Source organism: Solanum dulcamara, chromosome 3 (genome assembly GCF_947179165.1).
Source record: "Solanum dulcamara chromosome 3, daSolDulc1.2, whole genome shotgun sequence".
Taxonomy (NCBI): Eukaryota; Viridiplantae; Streptophyta; class Magnoliopsida; order Solanales; family Solanaceae; genus Solanum; species Solanum dulcamara.
Window position 1 is genome coordinate 81,561,702 of NC_077239.1, and position 14,682 is coordinate 81,576,383.

Consider the following 14,682-nt stretch of genomic DNA (forward strand, 5'->3'; position numbering starts at 1 on the left):
TAAGTTCAATTGTTAAAAGACAAAATTGAAGACTAATCTATTTGAAAATTAAAATGTGTAATTTTATAGATAGATAAAAAAGTATTAATAAGGTTTTGTAAAAATAGATATTTTATTTTACTTACTTATTTTATTATATCAAGAGAGTTTATTACTTTTTTCATATTACCCTTAGTGTTAAATAATTATATAAAATGATAGCAGTCAAATTTAGAGTTTCAAACCATCATTATTAATAAAGTTTACTAAAATATATCTTTAATTAAAAATTTCATAAAAGCTATGAAACGGGAAAAAATACCTATAGCTCCACCACAACGACGTAACTTGTTAGTGCTTTTACTTATGAAAATGAAATAATAGTTAAAATCAACATTATTTTTACCTACCACTTGTATACCAAGTTGTTCATTTTCTTTGGTCCATACAATAATTGCAACCCCGTACGTGTCCCCTCAATTATTTATGCATTCAAATCACTATAAATACTGCCCAAGAATGTATCAGTTTCTTCATCCCTCAATTTTCATTCTTCATAAGTACTAAGCTTTGAACAAAAAAAAAAGAATGGGTTCCAAGGCAATTCTGTTTCTTGGCCTTTTTTTGGCTATTTTCTTAATGATAAGCTCTGAGGTTGCAGCTAGAGAGTTGGCTGACACCTCCAACTGTAAGCATTTCTTTTCGTTTGCTCACTTTCTACTTTTCACTCTGAAAAAATAAGCCCCTCCTAGGGTGTGTTCGGTAAAAAAAACAAAAAATATTATTCTTAAAATATTTATATATAATTTAGACACGTACAAATACTATGGGTGGTAGGGATTGCATGGTGATGGTGTGGGGTGATGAGGACAGAATCGATATGGAATGTTACTTTCAGAGATTGTTTTTAAAGTTACACCGTCTAAAATTTTATACGTTTATGCAAATGTTAGGTGACAATCTAATGTTTTACTAACGCCATAGCTTGATAGTGACATTTGTTAGACATTCCTTTTGTTTCATTTTATATGTCTCAATTACCATGCATGAAGTTTGAGGATTGATATACCATAAACTTTTCAATCTTGTTAAACTAAATTAAAAATGTGTAAAACATATTATAAATATATTCTAAGAATTTTGTGATCTTATGTCATGTTGGAATTAAAAATTTATATAAAATATAAGAAGATAAATCATTTAGAAATGTAATAAAAAGAAAGTAGGACACATAAATTTGATATTTCAACTCAAAGACCAGTCACGTACGCGATAGTTTTAATTTTCATAATTCATCGATGCAGCGGTGAAATTGGATAACGAGAATGAAGTAGAGGTTGACGGATATCATTATGGCGGAGGCTACGGCAAACGCAAGAAATGTTATAGTTGCTGCAAAAAAACTAAATATGGATGCAAAAAGTATTGCTGCTCCTATGAAGAATATGTGGCTATGGGAAAAGTTAATTAATTAATTAGTGCTTAATTATGTGTATTATTGTTGTAATACTTTGTAATTAAAGTGGCAAGATAATAATAATCTTGCTACTTTTGTTTATGACCTTTTGCTTGTAACAAGTATGAATAAAGCCATTCATTTACTATGGATGGTTGGTCATGTAATGTTTTGTTGTACCATATATATCATATTGTATTTTAAAAAAAAATGTTTCCATAGTGTTTAATTTTCATTACTTATTTTTTAAGTAAATATTTTGTTATTCTTAATCTGGTATTCGGATTCAGACCCTTCTTAGTTATTTTTGTTACATAGCGTTTTACTCTTTCTTTTTTTTTTAAAAAAAAAATCATCATTGTATGGTGGCATGACCTTTATTTTAATAAAAACGAAACTCATCAGTGGGCACCTAAAGTTGGCACCAACTTTCACTTAGACACCTCAATTAAGCTTTGTTTATTTTAGACACCTCAAGTAAGGCTCCGATGTGTCATTTTGACACTTTTTGACAATCACCAAAATATATTAAGTGTGTGTAATGCACTCGCCTGACGTGTCAAAAACAGCAAATTAAATAAAGACATGTGGCATATATATATATAATAATTATCAAATAATGACTTTTAAATAGAAAAAATAACCAATAATTTGATGACACGTGATATTTTTTTTATCCAAATAATAATATTTTTAAAAAATAAAAATTAACAACTATTAACTCCACCCACCCCACCGTCATCTTCTCCAACCCTACCCACCCCAACCCCAACCGCTCCCCCACCCCGCCGTCATCTTCTCCAACCCCACCCACCCCAATCCCAACCCCTTTCCCACCCCATCAGATCTTTTTCTCCTTCAACACCCACCCAACGCTATCCATATCATCTAAAGAGGAAAAAAGGGAGCTATAATGGCAAACAAAAATATAAATCAAATTGGGTCAAAAAATCCGACGAACCTCCATTTTTTTCGATAAGATTAATACAAATCTAAAATTATTTTCTTTTAAATTGTTAAAGAATTTAAAACTTAAAGAATCCACAAACTTGATGAACTCTCACTTATTTTTTCTTATACATTTGAATTTCAAGTTTGATGTTCTTGAAATTTCTGACCACAAAGTAGAATTTAGTGTTTCAAGTAAACAGTGTCTCGTCACTTAGACACACCCTATTCGAAAGTTGGTACATCAATTTTCAAGTTGAATTGCTTCATTCTGACAGTACAAACTGCTGTCACGAATTGGGGGTGAATTCAACTTGTCAATATTAAATGGATTTTGGGCAAATGGGTGTTGAATAAAATGGAGAAAGATTGTGTTTTGTAAAAGAGATTTATAAAAGAAGAACACTCAATGAAGAAGAAAAAGAAAAAGAAGAAGAAATGAAGAAGAAAAAGAAGAAGAAATGATGGCAGAAATGAAGAAGAAGAACAAAATAAAAACTAAAGAAAAAAACGTTTTTCACACGCTTAAAATGAGTGCAGCACACGCAATATGTCAAGTCAACACAAAGTGTCAAAATGACACATCGGAGCTTTACTTGAGGTGTATAAACTAAACAAAGCCTAGTTAAGGTATCTAAGTGAAAATTGGTGCCAACTTTAGATGGTCATCGATGGATTTCGCCTTTAATAAATAAAGTTACAAACTTGAGGGGAGCTTAAGCTTGAACCACCGTTCCATATCGCAGCCAATATATAGTGCTTTATTCTTAATGTGGGATATTTTTCCAGTGCAAATCCAATTAATTATTCTCTTCATTTTAAAATAGTTGTCATGTTTTGTTTTTTTGAGAGTCAATTTAATTAATTTTTAAAGTTAAATTAGATTAGATTAATTTGATATTTTAAAATTTAGATAATCGAAAACTATAAGAAAAAAACTATTAATTGCATTTTTTCAAATATCAATATGTTAAAAAAATATATCTAAAAATATTGATCAAAATTCATATCGTTTGACTTTTAAAAAAAATTATGACAAATATTTTGAAACGAATTGAGTATTTCAGGCCTCACCAAGGATAATATTGAACATCAAAGGAAAAATAAATTTAATTTTCTTGTTATTTAATAAAGTGAGGACGACAAGAAGAAAAGAAAAGAAAAAGAAGAGAAAAGACAAAACAACACAGGTTCAGTTTTCTTCTTTTCGTTGTATAATCTTTTTTAAAACTATAATCACAGAAGAAATAAAATTAAATTAAAGCATGAGTGACAAAAGACTAATAATGTTATTGAGCTGAAAAAGTCAAATTTGTTGACTTGTCAAACGCTCCTCCGCCTAGAGAGTAAAGATAAGAATTCGATTACAAATATCTAGTGCAAAATATTAATATATGCTGCAAACTTTATTTGAAATATCCTATTACATATAATTGACTTGGTTCAGTTTTTTAGTAATTTTTTCCTTAATACCAAAAGTCGAATCAAATTATATCGATTTTAAATTTTAAAATCAAGCGAATGAATATCAGTTTTTTCTTTAATTTGATTCATTTTTTTTATTTTTTTATGAACGCTCTGATCAATGTTGAAACGGATTTTTAAGAAAAACTCAAAACATATAAAAAGGTAACATATAAATAAATTTTAATGATTCAATAGATGATACAGTATTATAGTAGTTTTTTCGACGCATGGGTGCTGGTTAACAGCCTTAGACAAAGATGGTTACATCATTGTTCATAGTCGCCACACCATCTAGCTATTGGTCAAGCATAAAATTTATTTTTTTCTTATGCAATCAACTAAATATCGTATAATTTGATTGAAAAGAATTTTATCTATGCAACCAACTAGCTCACAAGATCATGATTCAAGAAAATAATTCAATAATTCTCGTCTTGTGGTGAAAAAATATTTCTAATCTTATTAATATTAGGTTAGGGGAGAAATGTTTTTGGGGTTATTTATTATTTCTATCTATATTTTATGTATATAATATTTTCTAGAAGACTTTTCTTGAGTTATAAAGCAAATGAAGAGAGTTGTCCCCTCTTATTTAACTTGATATGTAGTACATTAAAAGAGTCATTGAATACGTCATTTAATTCTTTGAGTATTGACCAAATCCAAAGAGTACATATGCACCACTATTTCAAGATACATTTTAAGATAAGGCAGTCCTACAAGTTGAGAAAATTGTAAATACTTTAATGCATAATTATCCAAAAATATTTTAACATTTCAACGTATTATCGAAATAAATTATAATACCTATCTTAGTGTTTTTTTAAATCCACTATAGATCTTTGTTTTTAGTTTGTTTTGTCGGTCGATGTACGTAAGCCGCTTGGTCATATTGATTGATGTGTTATATGGACAAAAATTTTGTTCAAATATCGGGTGTGTTCGGTAGGAAGGTTCATCCCAATTTCCTCAATAAAAAATTATATTATATATATAATTTTTTTTAAAAGCATGAACTTTTTAATTTGAATATTAAATTATTATAATATCCTCAATTAAAAACATTCCCTAACTTAAATATTAAATTAATATAGTACCCCCAACCAAAAAACCTCCTAAATTTAAAAGGTTAAATTACTCAAATATCCTTTAACTAAATCTTCTAAATGAAATAATCCTTCAACTAAATATTCTAATTATTAAAAAAAAGTTCCTAACGTATAGCAACTATTCCAAACACACGCAGATAGGAAGGGATGCATTCTTTCGGATGACTTGCCGTTATCATATGACGAAAGGATGTGTTCTTTCAAATATGCTTCTATCAACTGTTAAATGGTTATATAAATCCGAGATAAATATGCCTTAATTTTCTCAACATTTGAAAAGGCTGGGATTATTGAATATTGAGATATATTCTAAGCAAGCAATAGTAAGTTTTAATGTTCCCAAGTGTACTTGAAAAATTAAAGGTTCTAATTATCCTTCAAGTATTCTTCTACTCTTCTTAATTTATTATTATTAGGTGTGGGCATGGTATGGTAGATACCGAATATCATACCGAAATCAAAATTTTTAATACCGTGATTTGGATTTTATGGTATTTGGTATGCATTTTTAACAAGTTTGGTATTCAGTATGGTATTTGGTATTTATAAAAACAATACTGAATACCATATCGAAGTATATAGTTACATAAAATTCATATATATGTAACTATATAATACTAGCAAACATATAAAATAGTAACTAATTATTTAGATGTTGAAATTTTGATTACTCTATCTTTATTTAAATGTTCTTTTTGGATGATTGTTTAACAAAGATAATTGTTTATACTTTATTTTGAATATTGTTTTACATGTATAAGGTATTACTATGATATAATTGAGACGTTTCTTGAAAGGCCAAAATCATAATTGGTTATTAGACGAATATATGTAAGTTGAAGACTTGAAGTTGATCAAACTATGGTAACCGATTTACCTTACCGTAAAATACTGAAATTGAACTTTAAAATACCGAACCATACCGAATTAATTTGGTATGGTAATGGCATAGTATTTTTAAAAACTGTAAATCAAAATTACCGGACCGAATTTTTCAATACCATACCATATCGTATCATGCCCACCCCTAATTATCATGGTGTTCGTTTTTCTTTTTGTGTTTTATTACGGGGTTTTATTTATCTCTTTCCTCTTGAAGTACCATGAACTTTATCATTTATTCTTTTAAAAATATAAAATAACTATTGTAAAGTATTTGTTGGCTGGAGTATTGCAAAGACAATTAAATTTTTTGTTATTGATGAACATGTAGAACTATAAATTACCTAAAATCAAACTGCATAGTATGAGATTCAAATGAAAACTGTCTCAATCAAATCAGTTCGCTTCTTTTGTTATTTTATGGAGTAATATTTTTTGCTACTTACAAACTGTCATCATTTGGATCAATCGTTGATTGAAAAATACGCCTCCACATTATATTTTTTTGTGGATATCACGTAGGCACAATTTTTACTTTTCTATTCGATTGCTTCTTCTTTTTTCCCTTCTTTGGTTTGAAACAAAGTTGCAATTACTTTATTAAGACATATTTTGTATTATAGATGAATATGTTTAGATACATAGCCTCTAATTTTCGTACAAAATTATAAATTTAAATTAATTTATATATCATGTAGTGGAGTTTATATCATTGATTACGTTATTGGTTAGGAGATCGATTGATAAATATTTTGGATGTAGTTATGAGCCTTTAATTAAAGAAAATAAAAGTTTTTAGCCTTCAAAAAGTTTGAGCAAACAGGCTCTTAATGGATTGTGTAGAATTATAAATAATAACGGTGATCAAAGTAGAAAACAATACTATTAAATAAAAGTTTCTTTTTGACGCAGCTGATAATGGATCTTAAATATATCATGTTTACTCAACTCGACAAACACGTGCAACGCACGTGTCGATAAACTAGTGTGTGTGTGTGTGTATATATATATATATATATATATATATATATATATATATATATATATATATATATATATATATATATATATATATATATAGATTTTGAATCTCCTAAAAGACTAAAAATTGTCTTTGTAGTTTAGCAGGTTCAAAATTCACTTTGAGATTTCAATAGTTCAAATCCTAGACCTTAAATAAAATCTTGAATCCACCAATAAGGAAAAAAACTTAATTATTTTATTGTGTTTGATATACAAGTAAAAAAATATTATCTTAAAAATCAATTATATATGATCTAGACAAATATTATGAAAAGAGTAGGAGTAGGGGTATGGGTGGGGGAAGGGGGAGATGGGGCTATGGTGATGGGATGAAGATGAAATATAGTGTGGGAAGGAGGGGAGCACAAATACGAAATGTCAATTGCGAGACATATTTTCACTTTCATCCGAGAAGTAATTTTTTTTTATTTTTAAGAAATTTATTTTTTTTAAAAAAAAATTCATATAATTTAACAGATCAAATATGTAGAAATTGAAAAATATTTTTCTGATATAATCCATTAATTTCAATCAAAATAAAATTTGAATTTATTATAACTTAATCTATTTTAATTCATTCAAATTTGATATAATCCATTTATTTAATACCCCCAGAAAATATATGTTTAATAGAGTGAAATCAAGACTGAATAATGTTGATAAGTCAACTGATAATAAGTGCCATTTTGACATGTTATGCTGCATTATTATTAGTTCCTATCACCCATTCTTTAATTGGTGGCCTAGAAACCCCATTCACATACGTAATTTTAGACTCTTTCAAACCATCTATGTGTGGTTCTTGCTTATTAGCGTTCCTTATTTATTTTTGGATTGGATTAAGCGGCAATCTTTATTGTGAAAATCAATTCTTGTAAATGTTGTCTTCCAATTAGTTTTATAGGAGCTTTCCAAATGTTGATATTGGCAAATGTCTCTGTGAACCAAGTCATATTCATAAAGATGTTGCATACTCGAGCTCGTCCCTATATATGATTTTGGGCTTGTCCCTATATATGATTTGCTTGCTTCATGATCATTATTATTTTTGCATGATTTGCGTAAATAGCAATTAATTGATCGATAAGAAATTTTTTTGCTTTTTTGTGAAGTTGAATTTCAAAAAATACGTTTGGTATTTCAAAATTTTCAAAAAATTAAAATAACAAAAAATAGTTCACTTTTTTCAAATTTTACAATGAAATATGATCAAATATGCTCACTAAATATATAATAAATTATTTTTAAATTTCAAATCCTAAAATAATATATTTATTTTTCGACGGTTTGCTTTGATAGCTTGAGGGTGGCCGGGTGAGTGGGAAGAAGACTTGGTCAACTGAATTGATAAGTTGAGTGTTCCACATTTTGCCACTTGGAATTATTAATAAGTCAACTAATAAGTCATTCATCCTTTAATTCAGCGACAATAAATAGCAACTAACGTGGCATTAAGAAGCTGTTACACTCTTCCAAACTCTATCTATTATCTACTCCCAGTCACTTTGACCCAAAAAAACAAATCACCTTGTTCTAATATTTTTTAATTCAATTTAACATTAAGGGTGTGTTTGGTATGTAAAAATGTTATACGAATTAATAATTACATATGATTCCTTAATATAAGGATGTAGGTGGGGTGGAGGTGATCGAGTATTTGTGTGGGAGTCATGTTTGAATTAAGGGGACGAGTGATCTGAATCTTCTCCTTTCAGTGAGACGGGGGGGGGGGGGGGGGGGGGTTGGTTGGTTATGGAAGTGGGATTGTTGGGAGTTTCATGTATTAATAAAATAAACAATCATTTACTATAAATAAGTAACATAATAGAACATAATATATTATATTACCGTGATAGTATTACAAATCATTACGTTAATCAATATAAATATATATAACTTAAATGCTTTTTATAAAAAAAAATCAGGATAAGATTTGTCCTACGAGTTGGGCAATATTTTCTATTTTAATTATTGCATGATAATCCGATAATACATCAACATTTAATGTACAATTTCCCCACGAGAGCCGTCATCTACTAATTTGCTGCCAAAAGGATTTTGGAGATCTTATATGATGTGTACAAAATATTTAGAGGAATTTTAGAGATTGGTGGTTAACATAAATTAATCTTAGAATAACGCCTAGGTAGAGGGTCGAAGTGCACTAATATTCGATTTTGAAACTATCAAGTCATATTTATAAAAAAATTGCAAGTTTATCCATTTTAGAATAATTTCAGGTATGCGATGTTAGAAGTTTTACATAGCTGAAGCTTCTTTTTTTTAATCGAATGTCCTCAAAGGGATATATGATTGAAGTTCAGTCATTTTATCTAAACTTTATCTAGTTTCGAAGTTTAGCTAATTTTATCTAAAATTCATAGACATATGATTGAAATTCAACTATTTTGCTAAATTCTAGCTAGAAATGCATAAACTTCATTCATATTTTATCTGAAGTTATTTCAAAGTGAATAAACACGCCAACAATAACACTGATGTGATTATATAAATTATTTTTAGGTTAGAGAAAATATATAACTTAAAACTCGGTAATATTAATGAGCCCAATGTGAATTCTTCACTCTCTAAACCTGCCAACAGCACATCCAATAAATGCACCCCTCACAAATCCAAATAATGTCCTTCCTCTACCATTTGTAATGCATTCAAAGCTTACTATAAATAGAGATCGATTATACATAAGTTTCTCCATCCTATAATTTCAAGTATCATAAGCTAAGTTTTGTGGGAAAAGAAATGGATTCTAAGGCATTTATGTTCCTTGGCCTTTTTTTGGTTATTTATGTAATGATAAGCTCTGAGGTTGTAGCTAAAGAGTTGAGTGAGACTTCAGAAGAGAAGTGTAATAATCATCTCATTACTTGTTCCTTTTATAATTTGGTTGTGTTTGGCCATTAGGAAAATGTTTTTCGTGAGAAATAAATTTTTAGGAAATATTTTTCTCAAAAATAAATGAACTTGTTATGACACTTTTTTTAGTTTCTTTTAAAGAATTATGATAGCTTTATACATTGGAAAACACTATAATTTGAATTTTCGTATATATGTTTTATGTATGTTTTTATAATCATTAAAATGTCATGATATATTTGAGATTACAAATTTAAAAAATAGATTAATGCAAGTACTTAAGGAGTATATACCAAGTATGAATTAGAATAACACTCTTTGTTTACACAATTGATGCAGCAAAGAAATCCAATAACAAAAATGCAGTACATGAAGACCAATTTGGTGGCTACCCTGGCGGCGGATACCCTGGTGGTGGTGGTGGATATCCTGGCGGCGGATACCCCGGTGGTGGATACCCCGGAGGTGGTGGCAGATACCCTGGCGGCGGTCGCGGTGGTGGTGGATACCCTGGCGGCGGTCGCGGGGGTGGTGGATACCCTGGCGGCGGTCGTGGTGGAGGTGGATATCCCGGTGGTGGCCGTGGTGGTGGTGGATATCCCGGGGGCGGTCGCGGTGGTGGTGGATATCCTGGCGGCGGTCGCGGTCGTGGATATCCTGGCGGCGGTCGCGGGGGTGGTGGATACCCTGGTGGTGGTGGTGGTGGAGGAGGATACTGCAGCAATGGTTGTTGCAACGGCAATAACTATGAGTGCTATAGGTGCTGTTAATTATGTGGAGCAATATATATAAAACTTTTGTAATGGCAAAGATGTAATACTAGTGATTAATACTCTTGCTACTTTAATTTCTAGAACTTCTTGTAAGAATTATGAAATAAAAAACCATCATGTATGTAATGTTTGTTAATTATATATACTATAGTGTGTGACAATATTTTTCATAATTTGGTGTTTCTTCTTATTACCTTTTTTTCGATCAAACACATTTCGTTCTCTCTAATGTCACGATTCAAAATGGGCAATGAGTGACACCATACTTAATCTCCTAGGTGGAAGAACCAGCGATACAAACTCCAACTTATAAAGGTACGATAATAATGCGAAATCTTAAGTTATGAACGTAAGAAATAGAAATACACTAGGATCTATTACATATCATTCTCAAAACCTAAAAATCATCACATCAAGGGCATCTAATCTCAAAATATCAAGTCTAAGAGTATCAAACACTAGAATAGATAAATAACATAATGTGTCCGAAAATTAAGGACACCATGCCATGACCGAAAGAATCCAACACAAGCTAGAAGGAGACTGGCTAGAGCTGAGGGCGAGTCGAAGTCGATGATACACTCGCTGCACTCCACAAAATAAAATAAAGAAAAATACAAGTAGGGAACAGTACGGGGCAACATGTACTGAGTAGGTATCATCGGCCGACTCGAAATAGAAATCAATATGCATAAAGTAATAACAGAAAATCAACCATAGCACTTAACAAGTGGCAACCAACAAGATCAATATCAAGTGACAACACGATGAACAATTACATAATCAGTCAATAATATCAAGAGTATATATGAGGACTCAGGCCTCCACACCACAATCTTTTGGGAAATGAGTTATTTGAGATTGAATAGTATTAAGTCATTTTAATATATTTTTCTTTAATATTACCGTGCCGGAACGTGACACCTGATCCAATAATATCGTGTCAGAACGTGACACCTGATCAAAATGTACCGTGTCAAAATATGACACCCAATCCAAATATACCGTGTCGGAACGTGACACTCGATCCAAATGTACCGTGCCGGAACGTGACACCTGATCCAATAATATCGTGTCGGAACGTAACACCTGATCCAAATGTACCATGTCGAAACGTGACACTCGATCCAAATATACCGTGTCGGAACATGACACCTGAATGAAATATACCATGTTGGAACATGTACCTGATCCAAATATACTATGTAAGAACGCGACACCCAATCCAAATGTACCGTGTCGAAACGTGACACCCGATTCAATAATATAATTAATTTTTTATTCTTTATCATGACTTTCCACTTCATTAACAATATTTAATTAAGTCTTCTTTATTCAAAGTAACACTTTGATAGAGCAAGTTCAAGATTATGAATTTCACGGTCTTGAGATTTCAGACCATTCACAACAACATATCAATCAACCAAAACAAAACAAAAAATTCACAATATTACTCAATGACTATCAATCACTATTAAGAATCTCTCTATTATATAGAATAAATCATAACCTACTTCAATCGAAGAACAGAAAGTCAAGCAAGTTAATTCACCAATGGTTTTTCTTTCTTCAATGCCTCACATTTTCAATATATCAAGTATACAATATTCGTAAGCAAACGAATTCATAGACATCAATAATATATATATGTTTAACCTACACCCAATAACTCACCCAACTCTATAATCAATTTCCTAAAACTCAAGCATAGAGTTAAGCCTCAATTCCTCCAATATCATAAATCTAATAATTTTCATATAATACAATACATCTAATGTTTAATTACTTATCTAAATATATTAAAACTTGAATTAAAATGAGATAACCAAAAAGAATAAACTCCAAATTACACGAAACTAGTACCTAACCTAACTATGCAGGACTCTAAACCTAATCTTAAACATATCATCTACACCTAATTATTACTTCATGACTATCCAATTGGCTCATGATGACACCCATATACTATAAGTATTTTGTCGCCCCAAATCCAAAATTCATAACTGTATGTATATCAATTCAATTGTTCTTTTGGTACTTCAACTATCCTTTTCACTCTTTCGCAACAAACATTAATATATTATAATATGACCCATTCATATTCATTCATTAATACTAAAGCTAGCAGAGGTTACCTGAAGCACTCGTTTCGACGCCACAGCCCGCAGTAAGCTTCTGGCCTTACCCTTTTTTTAAAAAAAACTCTTATGTATTAAAAGTGACAAATACTCTTAACTTATTTTAATAAATATGGAATAAGTGGTATAGGGTATTAATTAAATTATCAATTTAGCCCATCAATTAAATTAGTTATCTAAAGTTACCCTTCAACTAAATAATCGTAGTTATCGAATAGTTCAAAATACCCACTGAAAATTTACAGAATAAATTTATTATAAAATAAAAAGCTCTAGTACTCAAAACGACACAATGAGTCATTATAGTAGATACCAATTTATCCACCGTTCGTCCCCGAACGGTCAAAAGAGAAGCGAGAGTACAAAAAAAGGTACCTGACTCGACGAACAGATATAGATATCTTCCATGCATATCCGCCTCAGTCTCCCAAGTGGACTCCTCAACCAGACGATTTTTCCATTGGACCTTTACAAATGCAATTTTTTAGACCTCAACTTGCGAACCTCCCTGTCTAGAATATCTACAGGCTACTCCTCATAGGAAAAAATCTCTTTACATAAGACCGAATCCCAACAACAATGTAGTTTTCATGATCATGATATTTCATCAGTATAGACAGGTGAAATACTGGGTACACTGCAGACAAATCTGGATGTAAAGCCAAATCATAAGCCACATCTCCCATACGCTTAAGAATTTCAAATCGATCAATATACCTCGGGCTAAACTTACCTCTCTTATCAAACCTCACCACACTCTTCATGGATGAAACCTTCAACAACACTTTCTCTCCCTCCATAAAATCCATTGAATCCCACACTCTTAATAGTAACACAACATCATAGGCACGCCGGTCATTTACCTTACTCTCAAACTGTCACCAGTATCAAAGTCTGCTTAGCAACACATTATCGCCTTCAAATATTTCAAACTATGGCTCCCTTTCTTTTCATTTAAGCATTCTATGACAGGCATGGGTCACACCCAAGGCTAATAGCACCAATTTCAAATCTGATATCACTTTTCCATCGAGGTAGAGTATTGAATCACACCTAATGTCAACTTCACGCATTTTTTCACATACCAATTTTCAACTACCATTCAAAGTATTATATACCTCATGCAAAAACTTATAGAGATTTTTGGTCGCCCAAATAATTTTGTATATTATGAGCAGGGAACCTCTATTTACCATCAAGTGTCTATGTAACGCATCATAACAGTCTGTGTAATTCCATCTACAGAGTAGTTTCAATCCCCTCAAAATTCTCAATAACCATGTAGAACTATAGGTCCATCCCGTAGCGCCCCCATAAGTCATCTACCATAATTCAAACAATCCAAACCAACATAAACACACAGCATCTTCCACACATCACTACTTGTCACTCAAATTAAAACCCAAACTTTGTAAAAATCGGTGATAAACCCTTAGTAAGTCTTTGCCGAACTAGTTCACATTGCATGGTCATAGCTGAACTCAAAGGCAAAAATATATACTGCCTTCCACTCCGAACAAAGGGTCTATATGAGATGTCTTATTCCTTCACTTTCTTAAATTCTTCGCATGACGCAAATTTCAAATACCTTGAACTCCTTAATATACCAAACTCTTGTTCCTTTCGCTAACTCGTTTACCAATCTTATTCTTTGACCAACAAACCATGATATTTTACCTCATTCTCTAAACCAAAACTTTAAGTGAAACCCTCTTTTAGGTGTTTTAACAATCAAAAGTAACCAAATTTACGATCCAAGCCATGCACAAGCCTTTCTAAATGCTCAATACCCGATGGAATCAATCATTTCTTACCTTATCAACCCATACCTTGACAAAACATATTACCACAAACATAGACTCACAATGAAAAATTTAAATTCTGATCCCAACTCTATCACCTAATTCCCTTATCTATCAACATTAGCTCATACCTTGAAGATCTTTATGAATTCACGTATCTTAGCTTATCATTGATCGTTTCTCCATCGACCTTACTATATCCCTTGTTAAAAACCCTACTGCACCAGTTAC

The 14,682-nt window shown here is 31.1% G+C and overlaps 1 protein-coding gene across 1 annotated transcript; it reads left to right on the forward strand.

The window, feature by feature from the left end:
- Positions 1-499: 499 nt before the first annotated feature.
- On the forward strand, positions 500-10,684 carry LOC129883743 (glycine-rich cell wall structural protein-like). The gene is made up of 4 exons (XM_055958345.1): positions 500-667; positions 1,284-1,445; positions 9,572-9,730; positions 10,078-10,684. Exons 1-4 carry the CDS (start codon positions 568-570, stop codon positions 10,506-10,508), a joined length of 852 nt encoding a protein of 283 aa, XP_055814320.1. The 5' UTR covers positions 500-567; the 3' UTR covers positions 10,509-10,684.
- The last annotated feature ends 3,998 nt before the right edge of the window (positions 10,685-14,682 follow it).

Bases quoted from the DNA above. Each gene is read 5' to 3' on its own strand.
- LOC129883743 (XM_055958345.1), top strand. From the start codon at position 568: ATGGGTTCCAAGGCAATTCTGTTTCTTGGCCTTTTTTTGGCTATTTTC. The intron at 668-1,283 runs GTAAGCATTTCT...TCATCGATGCAG, and splicing joins GTTGGCTGACACCTCCAACT to CGGTGAAATTGGATAACGAG. The intron at 1,446-9,571 runs ATTAATTAATTA...ATTATACATAAG, and splicing joins TGTGGCTATGGGAAAAGTTA to TTTCTCCATCCTATAATTTC.